The 22,295-nt window shown below is 38.6% G+C and overlaps 1 protein-coding gene across 1 annotated transcript; it reads right to left on the bottom strand.

The window, feature by feature from the left end:
• Nucleotides 1-7,779: 7,779 nt before the first annotated feature.
• LOC125910305 (ferritin light chain-like) lies at nt 7,780-16,102 on the bottom strand. Its single transcript, XM_049614089.1, is given in 3 exon segments — nt 7,780-8,250; nt 8,253-8,397; nt 15,884-16,102. Coding segments are annotated over 3 exon segments (759 nt in total). The 3' UTR covers nt 7,780-7,855.
• Between the last annotated feature and the right edge of the window lie 6,193 nt (nt 16,103-22,295).

The following is a 22,295-nucleotide window of genomic DNA, read 5'->3' as shown; positions in this document are numbered from 1 at the left end:
AATCAAGAGTCCCATGCTTAACTGACTGAGCCACCAAGGCGCCCCAAAATAAACTTAAAAAAATATGTTTATTTATTTTTGAGAGAGACAGAGCGTGAGTGGGGAGTGGAAGAGAGAGAGGGAGACAGAGGATCTGAAGTGGGCTCCACCCTGACTGCAAAGAACCTGATGCAGGGCTCAGACTCAGGAACCTTGAGATCAAGACCCTAGCTGAAGTCAAACCCTCAACTGACTAAGCCACTCAGGTGCCCCTAAACTTTTTTTTAAAGTTAACTCTACACCCAAGGTGGGGCTTGAACTTAGGATCCCCGAGATCAAGAGTCATGTACTGTAACCGAATGAGCCAGCCAGGCACCCCTCATCCTTATAAAATAAACTTTAAAATGGAAGACAACTATGTATGATGATCATTTCAAATAGTAGACTTGATTTTTAGAAATCTCTTCTCCCGTTCTGCAATTTAAAAACATTGGAACATGGGCGCCTGGGTGGCGCAGTCGGTTAAGCCTCCGACTTCAGCCAGGTCACGATCTCGCGGTCTGTGAGTTCGAGCCCCGCGTAAGGCTCTGGGCTGATGGCTCGGAGCCTGGAGCCTGTTTCCGATTCTGTGTCTCCCTCTCTCTCTGCCCCTCCCCCGTTCATGCTGTCTCTCTCTGTCCCAAAAATAAATAAAAAACGTTGAAAAAAAATTAAAAAAAAATAATAAAAACATTGGAACAATCTACAAACATCCCCTTGAGCCAAATAAGGTTTCCTCATTAGTAAAGAATTTAACGATTGTGATATGCAGATAGATGTTAGTTTTGTTTTGTTTCTAGTTAGGTTCTCAAAAATCCTTAATTTTGGAGAAGCGAAAATGTAAAAGAGCAATCTGCAAACTAGCAACTGAAAGTATAGATGAATAGAATGACTTCACAACGAAGAATGACATCAAGTAAATAATTGATTTCTGATCACTTTCATACATTGGGGTTTACTGCTACTAAGCTAGTGGACTTTGTGATACTTCAGCCAACCCAAAGCACTTGAGGCTTTGATGGCCCAAATGGTTTATTAAGTTCAATCAATTGAGTCAATATAAAGTCAAGACGAAGATGAAAACACTATAGTCTTAGGGAATGCGTGTGTCTTTAGGAGGGAAGTAATGTTGTTTTTTCTGTTTGTTTGGATCTTTCTTTCCTTTTTTTTTTTTCCACTGAATTTTAAAACTTCTAAAAATACTCCAGGAAAATTTAAGAGCTGACTGTGTCACCCAGTAAGCCTGGAAAAACAAGAAGTGAAATATTTCAAGAGGCAGGTTCATCACTGACAGGTTGATAATTCATTCAAGGCCCAAAAAAGGAATACTAAAAATTTACACTTTGTATAGGATCCCTCACTCAAGAAACTTTAACATTTTACAAGCCTGATCTCATTCATGTTCACAGAACTTTGGGAGATATTATTCTTATTGCAAAGGGTAATTATCCCTACTAAAAAAATATGACAGAGAGATTGTATAATTTGTCCATGAATTATAATTCAGAGACAGGGTGAAGATAAGAGCGATAAACCTCAGTTCCTTGCCAATTTAGTTTTAAAAAGCAATATTCCATAAAGAGATCAATGATTAGAGTGATTAGGATTTAGCGAGTCCTTGTAAAATATTATTCTCCTTAAGCTAGACTCTAAAATTCAGGTTCAAGATTTGTGAGAAATTTAATAAATATCTTTAAATTATCATGAAAAAGACAATGAAACATGAAGTGGCATCAGTCCACATGGGTCTGGTAGTTCTACCATCCTGTCTGGAAGCAAGCAATAGTTTTAGTTGGTACAAATGTCATGTGGGAGGAGACATACAGATTATAGAACCATGAGCTAATTACTACAGCTTAACTGTCCCACAGAGAAACTATTAAGTGTTCATAAACAGGGTTACAATGGAGTATGTATTCGATGACAAGACTGGCCTGTGCTTTCAATGCTTACAGTTCTTTCTTTGACTTATTTAGGAGAATATTAGAAATTCCAGAAAATTAAGGATTTAGTTAATTTTAAGGCCAGTGCTTCACAAATTTAGTGGGCAAGCAAATGACCTGAGGCACTTGTAAACATTCAGCTTACTAGGTCCTACCCCTAGAGTTTCTGATTCTTTAGAGGTTTTTTTTAATTTAAAAAATTTTTAAGTTTATTTCTTTATTTTGAGAGGGGAGGGGTGAGGGCAATGCAGGGGCTCCATTGATCGTGACATCATAACCTGAGCTAAAAATCAAAAGTTGACACTTAACCAACTGAGCCACCTGGGTACCCCTGATTCTTTAGCTTTAAAGGGGGACCCTGGAATCTACATTTTAATAAGCACCTTGGGTTATTTTAATGCAACTGATTAATAGACTATTCTTTGAGGATAAACATTGTCTATGCCTGAGGTAGGATCATTAAAAAAGGAAGGTTCTATCAGCAGGAATAAAGTTTAAACTCCAAATTCTGACCTAAGTAGAATTTACTCTTCTCTGTATAATTTCAAAAGAGGACTCTTAGATTAGGTTTTACTGGTGGGGAGGATCTTTGGGTTTCTGAAGAATTTTGCAGGAATTAAAATGTTTCTAGCTAGTAATTAGATAGAAATTGTCCTCTTTAAGAGATGCTTCTGCTGAATGTGTTAGCAGGCAAAAGACACCCAGCCCAGGAGAATGAGACAGGAGGGAAAAATCTTTGAAGGAAATCTAAGCACCAGTCATAAAAATAAAGCAAATCTCATCGGCCAAAGAACAGTGAATAGGACTGTGGCAGAAATCAAGGGGCCACTATTGCCTCTTGAATGCCACCTGGAATACCAAAAGGTTTTTAAAACATTTCTCAGTGTGCCTGGCCCCTTTAGAATAGTGTAACCCAACTGGGCCCCAATCCCTTAAGATCTTCAAGAAATGAAGACACTCTGGAGAGTTGCCACAATATGATGAAAAGAATGGAAAATAAAATTTAGGAGGAAATTGAAAGTGGCTGTTGACACTGCAAATAGTGGTCATTTGTTAGTTAGAAAGGTATAGAGGGGGGCGGTGCCTGGGTAGATCAGTCATGACCTGTTGCTTAAGTCATGATATCCAGGTTCATGAGTTTTAGCCCTGCATCAGGCTTGCTGCTGTCAGCACAGAGCCGGCTTTGGATCCTCAGTCCCCCTGACTCTCTCTGTCCCCCTCCACTGTCTCTGCCTCTCTCTCTCTCTCTCTTTCTCTCTCTCTCTCTCTCTCTCAAAAATAAATGAACATTTTTTTAAAAAGGTATGGGGGAGCCTGGGTGGCTCAGTCGGTTAAGCGTCAGACTCTTGGAGTCCATGAGTTTGAGCCCAGCATTGGGCTCCGTGCTGACAGTGTGGAGCCTGCTTGGAATTCTTGGAGCACCTGGGTGGCTCAGTAGGTTAAGCGTCCAACTTCAGATGAAGTAATGATTTCATGGTTTGGGAGTTGGAGCACCGCATTGGGCTCTATGCTGAGAGCTCAAAGCCTGGAGCCTGCTTTGGATTCTGTATCTCTGTTTCTCTCGGCCCCTTCCCTGCTCTAGCTGTGTCTCTGTGTTTCTCAAAAATAAACATTTAAAATAAATTTAAAAAGTATAGAAGGGTTTTTATAGTAAATAACACAACCACAGGGGCTCCTGGCTATCTCAGTCGGTAGAGCATGTGACTCTTGATCTTGTGGTTGTAGGTTTGAGTCCCATGTTGGGTGTAAAGATTACTTAAAAAAATATCTTGGGGTGCCTGTGTGGCTCAGTCAGTTAAGCATCCGACTCTTGATTTCAGATCAGGTCATAATCTCACAGTTTGTAAGATGGAGACCCATGTCTGGCTCTGTGCTGACAGCACAGAATCTGCTTGGGAGTCTCTCTCTCCCTCTCTTTCTCTGCCCCACCCCCCACTCATCCTCTCTCTCTCAAAAATAAATAAATAAACATTAAAAAAAATCTAAATAAGTAAATAAGTAGCGCAACCACATAAATCACAGTGTCTTGCTTATAAGAAGGAGATTAAGTATTGGGAAAGGTTAACCATCAAAATTAATTATTTTTCCTCCTTTAAACATCATTTGAAAATGAGACCATGGAAACATAGACTCCAGGCTCTTTGCCATTGAAGAGACCAAGAGGTCTGACACTCTAAGTAGAATCCCTCAAAAAAATGTTTTTGATGGGACAACCCCAGCTGTGCTTACACACTTGAGTGTCAGAGAACATCTGTTTTGTGTGTTTCACTACTTGCCAAAACAGGAAAGATATGAATGGTGTTAACAAAGTCACATGGAATCCATGGTTCTGTACAAAGGAGATAAAATGCCAGAGAAACATGGAGGGGATCTTCTAATTACTTGTTGGCCAAGTGGAAAGTTAGAGCAAACTGTGCTAGCTAAACTGCTTTCTCCAGTTTCCATTTGAGGCATTTCTGCTGTTTGCCCACTGCCTAGTAGGCTGCTGGAGTTCACTATAGGAAAAGTAAATATTGTCATTTCAAATAAAGAACTGTTTATTATATAACAGAACAGAAGCTGCCTTCTATTTTTGAGACTCTGCTAAGTTAATTGGGGACAGTAACCAAAGCAGTTGCCCAGGAGATGGTGTTTTCCAACAGCTACCGTCCTTCAAGCTAAACTGGGTTCATGTTTGTCCACAAAGTGACAATCACATTGTTCTTGTCATTGAATGTTCTTTGGCTCCTCTTGGGACTGAGTAAACGGGGGCACCATTTGTACTATGTTCCCACCCAGCCCATTTGATTTCTGCAGTGAGAGCCAACCAGAAGCCAAGACAGATCTAAGCCAAGCCTAATGTCCTGCCACCATTAATGGGATTTAGCCCAGACTCTTCTCAATGAACAGGGAAAGGTTTACTCAATGCTTACTTCTACCTAACTCAGTAGTTCCAAAATTTTGGTAGATTTAGGACTGGGCTCAGTTTTCTTGGTAACTTTTCCACATCCATTTTGATGGAGATTTGTCTGCTGCCCACATTTTGAGAAACACTGGTTTAGGTGCATGATAGGGAAAAGAAATCTAGACTGGTGGTGAATTAAGATAAACACAAAGTTTGGGTTAATAAAAGAGTGTTTTTCAGGAAAAACACTTCGAACAGTTATAATGCTTTCTGTTTTCAAAGGGCTTCTTACATCTGATCCTCACTTGTGAGATAGACAAGGAAGAACAATATTATTAACTCCATTCTACAAATAAAGAAACTGAGATAATAAGTGTAGTAGTGACTGGATATGTGGTAGAATGGAGACTAGAAGCCGGAGTTTTCCTGTTTTGTTTACCCACTTGGTAGTCTCCTTTCTAGTAGGTCAAGATATGTAGATATTCCTCAAACTTTTTGATGGGTATAAGACATTTCATGAATTTAAAAAACTTATCTAACTCTCACGAATCGACATGTCTTTTGTTTTCCTCCAATCTTTTTCTTTTATAAATAATGACTCTGTGACTATCTTCACACTATATCTTTGAGTACTTGTGTGAATGTGTCTTTACAGCAAATGGCTAAAAGTGAAATTGCTGAGTTAAAGGGTATGTATTTTATTTTTTTTAAGTTTATTTTTATTTATCTTGAGAATGATACAGAGAGCAAGTGGGGGAGGGGCAGAGATAGAAGGAGAGAGAATCCCACACTGTCAGCATATGAACCATGAGATCATGACCAGAGCCGAAATCGAGTTGGACGCTTAATGGATTGAGCCACCCAGGTGCTCCAGAGGGTATGCATTTAAAATTTTAGATGTATAGGGGTGCCTGGGTGGCTAAGTCAGTTGAACATGCAACTTCAGCTCAGGTCATGATCTCGCTGTTTGTGAGATCGAGCCCCCCCCCTCCCACCGGAGTCCGGCTCTGTGCTGACAGCTTAGAACCTGGAGCCTGCTTCAGATTCTCTGTCTCCTTCTCTCTCTGCCCCTCCCCTGCTTGTGCTTTGTCTCTCCCTCTTAAAAATAAATATTAAATTTTTTTTTAACTTTTAGATGTATATTACTAAATTGTCCTTCAAAATCTGTATCCTTTTGCATTCCCCTTGACCGTATACAATAGACTATTTTTCCTCAAATGTCCGTCTGTTTTGTTTGGTCTTTGCCAATCTGATTGGGAAAATGTGACTAACTTTAAAATTTTCATCTTACTGTTATTAAAGTATGGTATATTGGTATATTTTAAATTATGTCATATATATACATACATATACATATATATATATATATAATTAGATAGCATAGCGTAAAAATCTGAAGTGCACAGCTCAATAACTTTTTACATAGGTATACAGCTGAGTAACCACCATCCAGATCAAGATATAAAACATTTCCGTCAAAAATACAATACAATACAATACAATACAATACAATACAATAAAACATTTCCATCACCTCAGAAAACTCTGTCTTGCCACTTTACCCACTCACCCCAGGAATAATCCTTCTTCTGACGTCTATCAACACTAATTCATTTCCCCTGCCTGTTCTTGAATTGAATATAAATGAAATCAGTTTTATGATGTCTTCCTTCACTCAACATATCTGTGAGATTCATCCTTGTTGTTGTATGTATCAGTAGTTCATTCTTTTTTGTTATTGTTTTATATTCCACTACATGAATACACTATGCATTAGTAATCCATTCTCCTGCTGATGGACATTTGAATTGTTCTAGTTTTTTACTGTAATAAATAAAGCTGCTATGAACTTTCTTGAACATGTCCTTCATTGAGTATATATACTCATTCCTCTTGGTCGTAAACCTAAAGAATTCCTGAGTCATAGAGTAGCTTTAATAGATACTGCTTAATAGTTTTCTAAAGTTACACTCCCACCAGCAGTTGTATGAGACTTCCACCTTCTCCCCATCCTTCCCGATATTCAGTGTTTTTATGCTTTTACATCTTAGATTTCCCAATGAATATATAATAGTATCTTGTGTTTTTAATTTGCATTTATTTATTTATGTATTTATTTATTTATATTTTAGAGAGAGAGAGTGCGAGCATGCAAGTGGGAAAGAGAGGCAGAGGGAGAAGAGAGAGAGAATCTCAAGCAGGTTCTATGCCCAGTTCCAAGCCCACCATGGGGCTTGATCTGATGACACTGAGATTATGACCTGAGCCTAAACCAAGTTACTAGCTCAACAAACTGAGCCACCCAGGCACCCCTAATGTACATTCTTCTGATGAATAATGATGCTGACCATATTTTCATATGCTTATTAGCTACTTGGATATTCTCTTTTGAGTGGTACTTGTTCAAATCTTTGCCCATTCTTTAAACTGTTATGGGGGTTTTTGGTCTTTCTTTTAATTTGTTTGAACTCTTTATATGTTCTGATTATAACCCCTTTGTCAGATGGATGGATAGATAATTATTGTAGTTTGTAACTTGCCTCTTTACTCACTGATATTTCTAATAAAAGTTCTTAATTTCAATTAAGTCCAATTATGTTTTTATTCTTCTATGGTTATTGTCTTTTGTATCTTATATAGGAAATCTTTGGGGTGCCTGGCTGGTTCATTTGGTAGAGTCTGTGATTTTTGATCTCAGGGTTATGAGTTTGAGCCCCACTTGGTGGGTAGAGTGTACTTAAAAACAACAACAACAACAACAACAACAAAAAACAAAAAAACTTTGTCTACCCCAAGGTCAGAAGTTCTACGTTTTCTCCACCCCCCCCTTTTTTTTTTTTTTTTTTGCTGCTAAAAAACTTTATTGTTTTCATTTGGTCCACAGCTTGGGCGAGGGCTTCAGGTGGTTAAAAAACAGCCTAGTGGCTGCGAGGAGAGACTCAGGCACAAGCCCTGGCACCTGGGGGATGCCAGAAGGACCCTCTCAAAAGCTGCTGGGCTCCAGAGACTTCTAGTCGTGCTTGAGGGTGAGCCTTTCGAAGAGATACTCGCCCAGCCCAATGTGGGGGCCGGACAGCCTGTGGAGATTAGTCAGGTGGTCGCCCATCTTCTTGATGAGTTTCGCTTCCTCATCTGGAAAGTGATTCTCCAGGAAGTCACAGAGATGGGGGTCTGCGCGGGCAGAACCCAGGGCATGCAGAAAAAGGGCCTGCTTCAGCTTCTTCTCCAGAAGCAGGGCGGCTTCCATGGCTTCCAGGGTTTTACCCCACTCATCTTGGGACAGTGTCTGCACTTCCCGGAAGAGGGCGCGGCCGCCGAGCTGGTTTTGAGTGTTCAAGAGACGCTCAGGGCCCTCCGGCTTCTCCTCAGACACTTCACTGGAGAAGTGGTCCAGGCCTTCCAGACCACGTGGTCACGGTCGAACTAGAAGGCCAGGGAGAGGTAGGTGTAGGAGGCCTGCAGATGCATGTCGACCCGGAGGTTGACGGCCGCCTCCACCTCGGTGGAATAATTCTGACGAATCTGGGAACTGGGTTGATCGGTAACGAGGAGCTAAGTTCAAAATCGGGTGTTGGCTGGTTCCGGAGGCAGAGGGTAGGCAAGAAGATGGCCCCGAAGGTTGCAAATGGAAACAAAGGTTGGAAGGTGGTCGGAAGCCGGTAGAAAGGGCGTCCCTGGGTCTGTTCCGTCCAAACACTGTTGAAGCAAGAGACAGATGCGCAGGACCGCGGGCGCATTCTCCTATGTTTTCTTCTAAATGTTTGAATATTGTAATTTGACGGTTTGGCATTTTTAATTAAAATTTTTTAAGTTTATTTATTTTGAAAGAGGGGAGGAGGAGGAGCAGAGAGAGAGGAAGAGAGAACCCCAAGCATGCTTCACACTCTCAGTGTGGGGCCGATGTGGGGCTCAAACTCATGAACCTGTGAGATCATGACCCCTGCTGAAATCAAGAGTTAGATGCTTAACCAAGGGAGCCACCTAGGTGCCCCTGGTATATTTAATTTTGACACATTTATACTTATGAGCCATCTTTAATTTTTGTATATGGTCTAAGGAAAGAGTTAACTTTGTGAGTTTTTTTTTAATCCTCGTAGTTCTGGCCTCACGTGTTAAAAAAATCCAAACAAACATTTTCTTGTGCAGAATTGCATTGGCACCTCAGAGAGAAAATATTCAATATTTCACCATAAATATGTTAGATGTAGTTTTTTGGTATTTTTGTAGATAGCTTTTGTCAGATTAATAAATTTCACATATTCTCAATTTGCTGAGAAGTTTTTCCTGAGTGCATGTTTCTTTTATCAATGAATTTTCTGTATCTAATGAGATAATTACATGGTTTTTCTCTTTTTCTGTTAATGTGGTGAATTATACTAATTATTTTAGAATGTTAAATCAACCTTGCTCCCCTGGGATGAACATACTTGGTTATTGCATTTTTAAACAATCTCTGTATTCAATTTGCTAGTGTTTTATTTAGAATTTTTGCATTTATATGCAGGAAAGATTTTGGTTTTGGCATCAGATTTATGTTAGCTTCATAAGATAAGTAAGCTGGTGTTACCTTTTATCTAATCTCTGAAAGGGTTTGAGAGAAATTATCATTATTTCTTCTTAAATATGTGGTACAATTTATCTTGAAAGTCACCTGGGCCTGGCTTATTTTTTATGGAATTTTAACTATAAATTCCATTTCTTTAGCATATATCAAAGTATTAGCGTTTTACTTCTTTTTGTATCAGTTTTGGTAAATTGTATTTTTTGAAGAATTTGTGTACATTGTCAAATTTATTGCCATAAAGTTCACTGTGTTCTCTTAGTATCTGTAGAATGTGTAGTAACATGACATTTTGAAACTTATAATACTGGTCTTTTGTGTTTTCTCTCTCTTTTATTGATTTTTTAAAAAGATTTTATTTTAAAATAATTTATACACCTAATGTGGGGTTCAAACTCACAACTGTGGGATCAAGGGTCACATGCTCCACTAACTGAGCCAGCCAGGCGCCCCTCTTTTATTGCTTATGTTTGCTAGGAGATTATAGATCTTATTATTCCATTAAAAAATGAATTTTTAGCTATGATAATTTCTCTATAGTATGTATACTTTCTATTTCATTGATTACTGTGCTCTCTTTACTGTTTCCTTTCCTTCTACTTTAAGTTTAATTTGTGCTTTTTCAAGTTTTATAAAATGAAAGCTTATTGATTTTCATTTATTTTTATTTTTCTTCAAGTAAGCTCTACACCCAGTGTGGGGCTTGAACTCACTACCCTGAGATCAAGAGTCACATGCTCTTTGGACTGAGCCAGCCAGGTGCCCCTAGAGTACTGATTTTCAACCATTCCTCTTTTTTTTTTTTTAATGTATTCATTAAGGCCATAAATTTCCTTCTAAGCACTGCTTTAGCTACATCCCATAGCTTTTGGTGTGTTTTATTTGCATTATTCTTAAGTTCAAAAAAATTTTTTTTTTTTTATTTAAGTAGGCTCCACACCTAGCATCGAGCCCAATGCAAAGTTTGAACTCACAATCCTGAGATCAAGACCTGAGCTGAGATCAAGAGTCTGAAGCTTGGGGCTCCTGGGTGGCTCAGTCGGTTAAACGTCCTGACTTTGGCTTAGGTGATGATCTCATGGTTTGTGAGTTTAAGCCCTATGTCAGGCTCTGTGCTGACAGCTCAGAGCCTGCACCCTGCTTCTGATTCTGTGTGTGTGTCTCTCTCTGCTCCTCCCCTGCTTGCACTCTGTGTGTGTGTGTGTGTGTGTGTGTGTTTGTGTGTGTGTGTCTTTCTCAAAAATAAGTAAGCATTAAAAAAAAAAAAAAAGATGCTTAACTGACTGAACCACCCAGGCACCCCAGTTCAAAATATTTTCTAATTTCCTTTGTGATGTCTTCTTTGGCCACAGGTCATTTAGAAGTATGTTCCTTAATTTTAACACATTTTGGGATTTTCTCCTTATATTTCTGTGTCGATTTCTAATAGTTGGAAAATATACTCTGTATAATTGCAGTCCTTTGAAAGTTGTTGAGTTTTGCTTTATAACCCAGCATATGGTCTATCTTGGTGTGCTCTTGAAAAGAATGTGTATTCTGCAATTATCCGGCACAGTGTTCTCTGAGTTTCAATTAGGTCAAGTTGCTTAACAGTGTTGTGTAAATGTATTTTCATTGACAATTTGGTCTTTTGATTTTGGTTACTAGGAAATGTGTGTTAAAATTCCTAATTATGGGGACACCTGGGTGGCTCAGTTGATTGAGTGTCCCAAGTTCACCTCAGGTCAAGATCTCAGGTCAAGATCTCATGGTTCATGAGTTCGAGCCCCTGGGGCTTGAACATGGGATTCTCTGCTATCAGCACAGAGCCTGCTTTAGATCCTGTCTCCCTCTGTCTGTGCCCCTCCCCCACTAGCACGTGTGTGTGCACACACACTCTCAAAAATGAACATTAAAAAAACCAATTATGATTTCATCTATTTATTTTTAGTTTACTTAATTTTTGTTTCATATATACATATTTTTTTATATTTATTTTAAAAGAGAGAGAGGGTGGGTGTGAGTGGGGGGTTGGGGCAGAGAGAGAGGAGATAGAGAATCCCAAGCAGGCTGTCAGCACAAACACGATGCTCCATATCATAAGCCATGAGATCATAACCTGAGCTAAAATCAAGAGTCAGATGCTCAGCCGACTGAGCCACTCAGGTGCCCCTCATGTATATTTTTAAATATTTTATATGTAAGGAATATCTATGCCCAATGTGGGGCTTGTACCTACAACCCTGAGATCAAGAGTCACATGCTCCACTGACTGAGCCAGCCAGGAGCCCTAATTTTTGGTTCATATATGCTAAAGCTAGGTTATTATGTCCATACAGACTTAAGATTGTTAGGTTTTCCTATTGAACCAGTGCTTTGATTATTATGAAATGTTCTTTCTTATTTCTACCAACACTTCTTGCCTGAAAGTACATTTTGTCTTAAAAATGTGTCATGCCAGCTTTCTTTTGATTAATGTTTTCATGCTATGTCTTTTTTTCACCCTTATACTTTCAAGTTATCTGTGTCTTTATGTTTAAATGTATTTCTAATGAACAACATAGTCTTTTCTGAAAAACTGACATCCACTTACTTATAATGAGCTTATTGACATAATTGGGTTTAAGTCTACCATCTTCTATTTGTTTTATTGATTTCATTATCTTTACTCTTCCTTCCTGTTTTCTTTTATAGTAATTAAGTCTCTATTTTATTTTGTCTCCATTTAATTTTTGTTACTTAGTATCTTTTTAAAGAAATTACCAAATGGTATATATTTTTTCATTTTTTTTCTTAATGTTTTACCAAATGGCAAATTTAAAATATTAAGTCCTTGGGACTACCTAGGTGGCTCAGTCAGTTAAGCGTCCGACTTCGGCTCAGTAATGATCTCACAGCTCCTAAGTGTGAGCCCTGCATCAGGCTCTGTGCTGACAGTTCAGAGCTTGGAGCCTGCTTTAGATTCTTTGTCTCCCTCTCTCTCTGCCCCTCCCCTGATTGTGCTTTGTCTCTCAAAAATAAATCAACATTTTTTAAAAATTAAAAAAAAGTTTTAGAGTTAATTAACATAAATATAGCAAAATTCTTAAATCTATTCCTAGGCTATTAAATTCTATACATATTTATATTAAACATTTATTTTATATATTATTTATAACATCTTTTACTTTTATGTTTTAAAGATTTTTTTTAGTGTTTATTTTTGAAAGAGACAGAGTGTGAACAGGGGAGAGGGAGAGAGAGAGAGAGAGAGAGAGAGAGAGAGAGAGAGAATATATCCCAATAGGCTTCTCGCTGTTAGCACAGAGCCCGACTCAGGGCTCCGTCCCATGAACTGTGAGATCATGACCTGAGCTGAAATCAAGAGTCAGAGGCTTGGGGCACCTGGATGGCTCAGTCGGTTAAGCACCTGACTTTGGCTCAGGTCATGATCTCAAGGTTCATGAGTTTGAGCCCCGTGTCGGGCTCTTTGCTGACAGCTCAGAGCTTGGAAGTCTGCTTTGGATTCTGTCTCCCACACACACTCTCTCTCTCTCTCTCTCTCTCTCTCTCTCTCTCTGCCCCTACCCCACTTGCACTCTCTCTCCCTCAAAAATAAATAAACATTAAAAAAAAAAAGAGTCAGAGGCTTAACCAACTGAGACACCCAGGTGTCCCTATATTTTTTATATTTAAAAACATTTGTTTTTTATTTAGATAATCTCTATGCCCAATGTGGGGCTTGAACTCACAACTGTGAGATGAAGAGTTGCATGCTCCACCAACTGAGCCAGCCAGGCACCCCTATGTTAAAAAAAACTTTTAAAATCTTCTATATGATTACTACTGGGAATCTAGAAAAGCTATTATCTTTTATCTGGCTTCTTTATTGACCTCTCATATTTGTTGTGACTATTTTTATTATTCCCATGGATTTTCTAGTTTAACCTTAAATCATCTGCAAACAATGTTAAATGTTAAAATTCCTTTCAAATATGTCTTAGTTGGGGCGCCTGGGTGGCTCAGTCAGTTGAGCATTCAACTTTAGCTCAGGTCACGATCTCATGACTTGTGGGTTCCAGCCCCACATCAGGCTCTGTGCCTCAGAGCCTGGAGCCTGCCTCGGATTCTGTCTCCCTCTGTCTGCCCCTCCCTGTCCATGCTGTCCATGCTCTGTCTCTCTGTCTCTCTCTCAAAAACAAATAAACATTAAACAAATTAAAAAAAAAAGACAAGTATGTCTTATGTTGAACCATATGAAATTGTCAATATTTTGCCATTTTGTCCTATAGAAATGACACTTTCGTATGGTTTAACTTACTGTATCTTTTCTGCCCTATGTTTATTACCTTAGCTTGAAACTCTGTAATAACACTGGATAAAATCAGCAATAGAGGACCTTTGTGTTCTTCCTAATATTAATGGGAGTGTCTTTTAACATTTACTTTTTTAACCAAAAATATGATGTTTAGGGCTGTGTTTCATTACATTAAGCAAGAGTTCTTCTTTTTCCGGTTTCTATAACTCTTAGGAATGTCTGTTAAAATTCATGAAATATCTTTTTGCTCTCCGTAAACATGTACTTACGGATTTTTTCCTTTATTAATAGAAATTATATGTGTAGATTGCTTTTTAAAAATTTTCTTTATAATAGTTTTTAAAATGTGCTACAAGATTTACTTTATATGCTTTTATTATCATAGAGACAGTGCATATTCATGTAGCAAAATTAGAAAATGTAGAAAAGCAAGTATAAGAAAATAAAATTTTATTCCCACTATGTAGAGTTTAGCAATGTTAAAATAAGTAGATTTCTCTGTGCTGACCATCTCAAATTCCATGTGAAATGTCTTAGGCCATGGTGTAATGGTTTTTTTTTTTTTTATTAAAAAAATGTTTATTTTTGAGAGACAGAGAGAGAGACAGAGACAGTGTGAGTGGGTGAGAGGTAAAGAGAGACAGAGACACAGAATCTGAAACAGGCTTCAGGCTCTGAGCTGTCAGCACAGAGCCTAACGTGGGGCTTGAACCCGGGGACAGCGAGATCATGACTTGAGGCAAAGTTGAACTCTTAACCGACTGAGCCACCCAGGCTCCCCTGATGTAATGGTTTTTGATACATAACTGGATTCATTTCATTAATAGTTTATTTATAATGTACTTATTCTCATTGGTGAAATTGTTCATGGTTCTTTTGTAAGTCATGGACATGTTTGAAAATCTGATGAAAACCTTTACCCTTTCTTCAGAACTATATATATGTGTGCATTTGTGTGACATATACACACAATTATCCATTTGGTTTCAAACACTGATGGACCTTCTTGAAGCTCCATCAGGAGTATTCCAGGGTCTAGAGACTCCAGCTTAAGAACCATGGTCTGATTTTCTTTTTCCTTTGCCATGTTCTGGTATAAGAATTGAGCTAAAATTGGAAGCTCTTCTTTCTTTCTTTCTTTCTTTCTTTCTTTCTTTCTTTCTTTCTTTCTTTTCTTTGCCTTTCTTTCCTTCCATTTCCTTGCAGATTTGAAAGAATTTGTGCCTAAAGTCCTCTAGAGTAGGGGCACTAATTTCTTCATCTTACCCATATAGAATCAAGTTTTATTAAATAGTTTATGGATGAAGAAAAAAGAGTTTTAAGTATATTTTCATAAGGTCTTTAGTAGCTTACAAAATGATCAAAATTGCATGAATGGGTGGGGGAACCTGAGGAGTGTTAAATGGTCTACACTCCATATCTTTCATTGAGGGCAGTCAAGAGTACTCCTGATGGTTGATAAACCAAATAATAGAGACAGAGTATATTAGTTAGAGTCCTAGATAGTTCCATCGGAAGGACCCAAACCAGAAGTGGTCCAAAGTGACTAACTCCCAGGCCCAGAACTAATGGTTATGGGCTGGAAGGAAGAGAGCAGAGAGACTTATACTTGTCAAACTGTACACTCCCTAAATCTGCAGATTGAATTTTTATTTCCGTGGCCATGTTTTTTAATTTATATATTAACAAAAAGTAGAGTTCCATGTAAGAAAACCTATAGGATAAAATTTCAGAGGAAAATCCATGGAAATAATTATATAATTATTACACAAGAAAGACTGATAACAGGTGGCCAAGATTTCAACTCAAGAAGCCAGAAAAAGAACAACAAAATAAGTCCAAAGAAAATGGGCAGAACTAATACAGATGAGAGTAAAAACTAATAAGGGAGAAAAAAAAACAGAGAAGAATAGAAACGAATAATAAACAAAATGTAAAGCAAGGGCTGGTTTTTCAGGACAGAGACATTTTAAAACATTAAGAGAGATATTTGTGGGGCACCCGGGTAGCTCAGTCAGTTAAGCATCTGATTCTTGATCTCAGCTCAAGTCTTAAAATCAGGGTTGTGATTTCAAGCCCTATGTTGGGAATGAAGCCTACTTAAAAAAAAGGAAAGGAGGGAGAGAGAGAGAGAGATTTGTAACTTTGATCAAAGACAAGTTTCCTAGTTTCAACAGCAAAAGAAAAGTACATTTTCCCACCTTCTGAATATGTGAGTCTTCATACATGGTTAAGACTATGGTAAAACAAAAGCAGTCTTTAATGCTACTTCCTGTTCTCCTCTGACATGTGCGGTTGTGTAGTCCATCGCAGAAGAAAGTGGTCGCTGGCCTGCTCCATCGCACCACTAGCCACTTCTCCAGCCAGAACGTCAGGCATCTCCCATCACTGCTCCACTCTACCCCATTGCTTTCTTGCATCTTATGTGACAGTAGGATCCCTGTATTTTATTTTTCTGTAATAAACTGTTTTCCCAATCCTGTCCCAAAAGCTTTTAGCGTGTTCTCTTTATCCATGGTGTTGTAAAATTCCAGAATGTGTCCAAGTATGAATCTTTTTTTCTTTTTTAAATTCACCCTATTGTGTACTTAATAAGCCCTTTTAGTCTGAAGTTTTACATCTTATACCAACTCTAGGGGATTATTATTTTTCTATTACTTTTATGATTTTTTTCCTCTGTTCTCTATTTCTGGAACTCTTATTAGATACAGTTTCTTTTAGATACTCTATCTCTCTTGACAATTTTTTCCTTTGTCTTTTCTGTGTTTGGTCTTTTTGCTATATGCTTCTTGTCTTTTTCTTGCATTCTTTAGATTTATGTTTTACTTTGGTGGTTGTTTTTTTTTTTTAATTGTATTTATTTTTTTTAAGTACTCTCTATACCCCATGTGGGACTTGAACTCACAACACCAAGATCCACAGTCGCATGCTCTACTGACTGAGCCAGCTAGGTGCCCCTGGTGATTGTATTTGTAATCTCCATGAACTCTTCATTGTTTTCCAACTGCTCCTTTTTTATAGAGGTCTCTTCTGGTTTAAGTGGATACAGTATCCATGAGAGTATAATGCTAAGTGAAATAAGTCAGAGAAAGACAAATATCATATGATTTCACTCATGTGTGTAATATAAGAAACAAAACAAATGAACAAAGAAACAAAAGAGACAAACAAAAAAACCAGACTCTTGAATGCAACAGAGAACAAACTTGTGGTTGTCAAAGGGGAGATGGGTGGGAGAATGGGTGAAATAGGTGATGGGTGACTAAGAGTACACTTATTGTGATGAGCACTGAGACATGTATAGAATTGTTGAATCATTATATTGTACACCTGAAACTAACATAACACTATACATTAATTATAGCTGAGTGAAAATGAATGAATGAATGAATACAATATCTTCCCTTTTGGGACTCTGACTAGAATTCCTTGTAGTTTATCATGTTTTATGAATCATCTATATTTCTACCATCTGGGTAAGGCCTTTTGATGTTTATTTTGGTTGTTCTCACTTGAGCTACAGAATTTTTCAACCATCCATGATCTTTTACTTTTTGTGAGTCAAGGACAATTTGATTGGTATAGGTGGCTTGGGATGGGTTTCCTGTGTCCTGCCTCTGAGTTAGAGCCAGGTTTTGTGTTTGTAGGTAGGAATGTGAATAATCATTCACTTTAGAGTGCTGGGGATATGTGGTCAGGTTGGGGGTCTCCCCAAATGCCAAAGAAAAGTGGGTCCTTCCGGTGCTCCAACCCCTGTTCTGAGTTGCTATTGCATGAATACCTTACATACACTAAATTTATTCAAAGACGATATTTCCAACTTGGCCTGGGGGCAAAAGACATTGCTGCATAGAAAGATAGGAGAAGGGGTTCAGAGACCAGGGCCAGCAGGACTCTGCACTTTGGCTACATCAGTCCTGATGAACGTACCCCTCTTTGGAGATGGAAATGAGGGTACCAGCACTCCATAACACTACAGACTGAGTAGGAAAATTGTATTCCTCAGAGGAGATCCAAATGCTTTATCTGAAGATTAGGACAAAAACAGTAACAGTCCACTATAATAGATAAGTGTGATTAACCCCATTTTATGAGTACATTTGGTGAAATACTGTGAATGAATTGTGGAGATTAGGAATGAGGAAAACATGATAGAGTAAGTCAACATAATGTAAGCAACACCATTGCTGATCACCATGTTGATCATTGAGGGGGAAAAGCTAGAGAGAATGGTTAAGTATTTCCATCCATTTAATGGCCCACACCAGTTGGAGGTGGAGAGGAAGGTTCTCTGAAGAAGAGACTCTGTAAATCATTAACATCATAGCAAAGATGCTGTAGGCTCCATTTGAGACCAACTTCCAGTTTCTGATTCACTGAATATGTTTCCCTTTTTTTAAAAAAAATATAGTTTATTTATTTACTTTTAGAGAAAGAGAGAGAGAGAAAACAAGCAGTGGAGAGGCAGAAAGAGACGGAGAGAGAGAGAATCCCAAGCAGGCTTTGCACTGTCAGCGCAGAGCCTGATGCGGTCTCAAACTCATGAACCGTGAGATCATGACTTGAGCCAAAACCAAGAGTCTGACGCTAAACCGACTGAGCCACCCATGAATATCTTTCCCTTTAATTGAGCATAGAGTCATCTGGGAGTTGAATGTGGCTGTGGAAAAGATACTTGGAATCTTACCAAATGTTAGGGGCCTTATTCACTCCATTTGTATTCCTGCCTTCATTTGTACAGTTCCTATGCATTTCAAAGACTTTTCTCAGTGCTGACAGGGAAGGAAGAACTGCTAAATTGGAAGCTTTTAAACAGATCAAGATTTTCAGCATATTCCAAACATGGTCAGATTTGATGCATATAAATCTCAACCACATCACAATGTTGATGGGATCGTTCATTTCTTTTCTTCTTAGCAAAGATAACTGTCATTCCCAAACACAGATCAGGCATTTAGCCCTCACAAATGTAGTAATCAAAATAGAGAGTGATCAGCTTATCCAGTTTCCCATCTGTGCTTCAGCTGTGATGTTTAATTTTCATTTCCTCCTTCCCATTGACATCCTAACCCAGCCAGGGAGGTCTGATAGCCCTTTCCAGGGGATGTTGTTACTTCCTCATTCTTACATAAGAGCCGGAATTCCATTTGGAAAGAGAAATTACACTGGGCTTAATCAATAACCTCAAAGAATTAAGAGAAAAAAATTACCTGTTATTTGACTGTAATATGTATTTGATGGCTATGATTTGTGTTCTTGTGTTAATTGTAGGATCCTAGAATTAGATGAACTATTGTTAACATCTAAAATTGATTTAAATGCAAAAAGAATCAATACGTGAGCTAAATGTTTAAATATCACAACACTAACAAGAGATTGAGTCTTCCACTGAATTATTCTTTTCTTTCTGCATTTGAAAACAATGCACCTATCTAGGGGAGATGAAAAAATACTGTTGTAAAGGACAATGTAAATAACCCTCCATCATAAAAAGGAAGGTAGTGCCACAGGTGGTATAGCCAGGGGACAGGGGTGCAAGAGCACCTGACTTCAGGGGTCCCAAACAGAGCAGGTTCAACCATTTTCTGCTGACAAAATCCAAAGTCAGAAAGACCAGTGGCAATGAAACAAGAAAGGAATTTATTTCAATGAGGCCAACACTGGGAAGACCGCAGACGAGCATCTCAGAAACTGTCTCCAAAGTGCCAAAAATACTTCCTTTCAGGTTTGTATAAGGAAAATATAGGGGAAGGTGGGTGGGTGGGTACATAAAGGTGGGCAGTGAAGGTCAAATTGATCTTTGTCTTGGGAGTCAATCATAGATGGGGTCTTGCTGGCTCAGGGCAGTCCTTACTGCTTGAGCAAGTCGTTTCTTCCCAGGTAGGGGATTCTTTGCCCTCAAGGTCTTTCTTCCAGAAAGAAGAATGCAAATAGAAAGTTTGAGGTCAAGGGGCGCCTGGGTGGCTCAGTCAGTTAAGCCTTGGACTTGGACTTCGGCTCAGGTCATGATCTCATGGTTCTTAAGTTCAAGCCCCACATGGGGCTGCTGATGGCTCAGAGCCTAGAGCCTGTTTTGGATTCTGTGTCTCCCTCTCTCACTGCCCCTCCCCTGCTCCTGCTCTGTCTCTCAAAAATAAATAAATGAAAAAAAAAAAGTTTGAGGTCAAAATGGAGGCAGCTAAAGTCCTCTTTCAGTGGGAAGAATAAGGAGTAAGTGTAGCAAAACTAAAAATCTTAGCATTAAATTTGGCAAAAGATTATAGTAATTATAATTGCTAATGTTTTTGAGCACTTACTGGATGCTTGACACTGTTTTTGTTCTCATTCAGTCTTCACAACAACCTTATGGAACATGTACCAAGAAGGTCTGGAAGGATCTGCCTCCACCAAGTCACAGGCTGGGTTTGTGAAAAATGATTAAAGAAGACAACTTAGATGACACAAATGAACTTTATTTAACACTCCATGAAGTGGCAGTCTCCATTCCCAAGGGTCCAGAGAATTGCAAAATGGAGTGAAGGTGAGGGGCTTTTATTAGGAAAAAGTATAAAGGACAAGAAAGGGGAAAATGAAAAATAAACAAAGAACAAGGGTGCTAAGTATGCGGCCCAGAGTTGGCATGGTGTTGGGGATTGACTGATTGGATGTGCTGCATTTGAATCAAGTGAAACCTTTATAAGGATGCGAAAGTTATCTAAGTTTGTTTCCTGATGTGGCATCCTGGGAAGGAGTGACTCCATTTTGGGTCTGGAAATGTATTGCAGTAGGGTTGAAGCCCAGGTCTGCTGACTGCAGATCCAGATCCCTTAACCTGTGTGCTATGTTTCAACAATTGTGATTCTAGATATTCTAAACAAATGGAGTCTTGATGGATTATCTTGACGGATAATCCAAAGACTGGTATATTCAGAAAGATATTGGAGTTGGCCAATTACTTGCTCTTTTTGTTTGTTTTTGTTTTGTTTTGTTTTATTTTTTATTTTTTAAAATTTACATCCAAATTAGTTAGCATATAGTGCGACAATGATTTCAGAAGTAGATTCCTTAATGCCTCTTACCCATTTAGCCCATCCCCCCTCCCACAACCCCTCCCATAACTCTCAGTTTGTTCTCCATATTTGTGAGTCTCTTCTGTTTTGTCTCCCTCCCTGTTTTTATATTATTTTTGTTTCCCTTCCCTTATGTTCATCTGTTTTGTCTCTTAAAGTCCTCATATGGGTGAAGTCATATGATTTTTGTCTTTCTCTGACTGACTAATTTCACTTAGCATAATACCCTCCAGTTCCATCCACATAGTTGCAAATGGCAAGATTTCATTCTTTTTGATTGCCGAGTAATATTCCATTGTGTATATACTCCATCTTCTTTATCCATTCATCAATTGATGGACATTTGGGCTCTTGCCATACTTTGGCTATTGTTGATAGTGCTGCTATAAACATTGGGGTGCATGTGTCCCTTCGAAACAGCATACCTGTATCCCTTGGATAAATACCTAGTAGTGCAATTGCTGGGTCATCGGGTAGTTCTATTTTTAGTTTTTTGAGGAACCTCCATACTGTTTTCCAGAGTGGCTGCTCCAGCTTGCATTCCCATTACTTGGTCTTTTATTTCAGTAACTTAAGTGTCAGAAACTCTCTTGTTAAATTTGATACCCTCATAATCCTAAATTTTGTTTGTTGAATTGGATTCTACAATTGAAATGGTGAAAGTCACCAAAAAAAATGTTAACATATTCATGGGGCGCCTGCGTGGCTCAGTCGGTTAAGCATCTGACTTTGACTCAGGTCATGATCTCACGGTTCATGAGTTCAAGCCTGCATCGGGCTCTCTGCTGTCAGCATGGAGCCTGCTTCGGATCCTCTGTCTGCCTCTCTCTTTGCTCTTCCCCTTTGCTCCTCTCTCTTTCAAAAATAAATAAACATTAAAAAAAATTGTAACTTCAGAGTGATTCTAGGATCACCTTAAAAATTTTTTTTAACAAATTCAACTCTTCTTTAGTATCTTGAAAGTTCTTAGAGAACTATTAGAATGTATATAAAGTCAGAGGCCATAGAAACATTTATGGATCTGAGTTGGGGTGCTAAACCTAGTTCAGTGTGTGTGCATGTATGTATGGCAAGCACACGTGTGTCCATGGGAGTGTGTGTGTGTGTGTGTGTGTGTGTGTAAACACCCACATGTGAGCCTGTGTGAGGTTGCATAGTTAGATGGAACTGGAACCAAATAAATTGTATTTAAACAGTACCTGTTTGTTTGTTTGTTTGTTTGTTTCTTTCTTTCTTTCTTTCTTTCTTTCTTGTTTATTTTTAAGAGAGAGACAGAGACAGAACATGAACAGGGAAGGGGCAGAGAGAGAAGGAGACACAGAATCTGAAGCAGGCTCAAGTGTCTGAGCTATTATCATAGAGCCGGATGCAGGGCTCAAATCCATGAGTCGTGAGATCATGACCTGTGCTGAAGTCGAAGTGGGATGTTTAATGAACTGAGCCACCCAGGCACCCCACTGTGTCCCTGTTTAAAAACATTAAGACCCTTTGGTGCAGATTCTCCTTGTTCTTTTTTTATTTTCAAGTAACACTTGTAAAGCCAAACACAGTTATGCAAATGTAT

This window comes from Panthera uncia (genome assembly GCF_023721935.1).
Source record: "Panthera uncia isolate 11264 chromosome B3 unlocalized genomic scaffold, Puncia_PCG_1.0 HiC_scaffold_1, whole genome shotgun sequence".
NCBI classification, from domain to species: Eukaryota; Metazoa; Chordata; class Mammalia; order Carnivora; family Felidae; genus Panthera; species Panthera uncia.
Note: the sequence above shows the minus strand (reverse complement) of the source record. Positions and strands in the feature narration are given on the sequence as shown.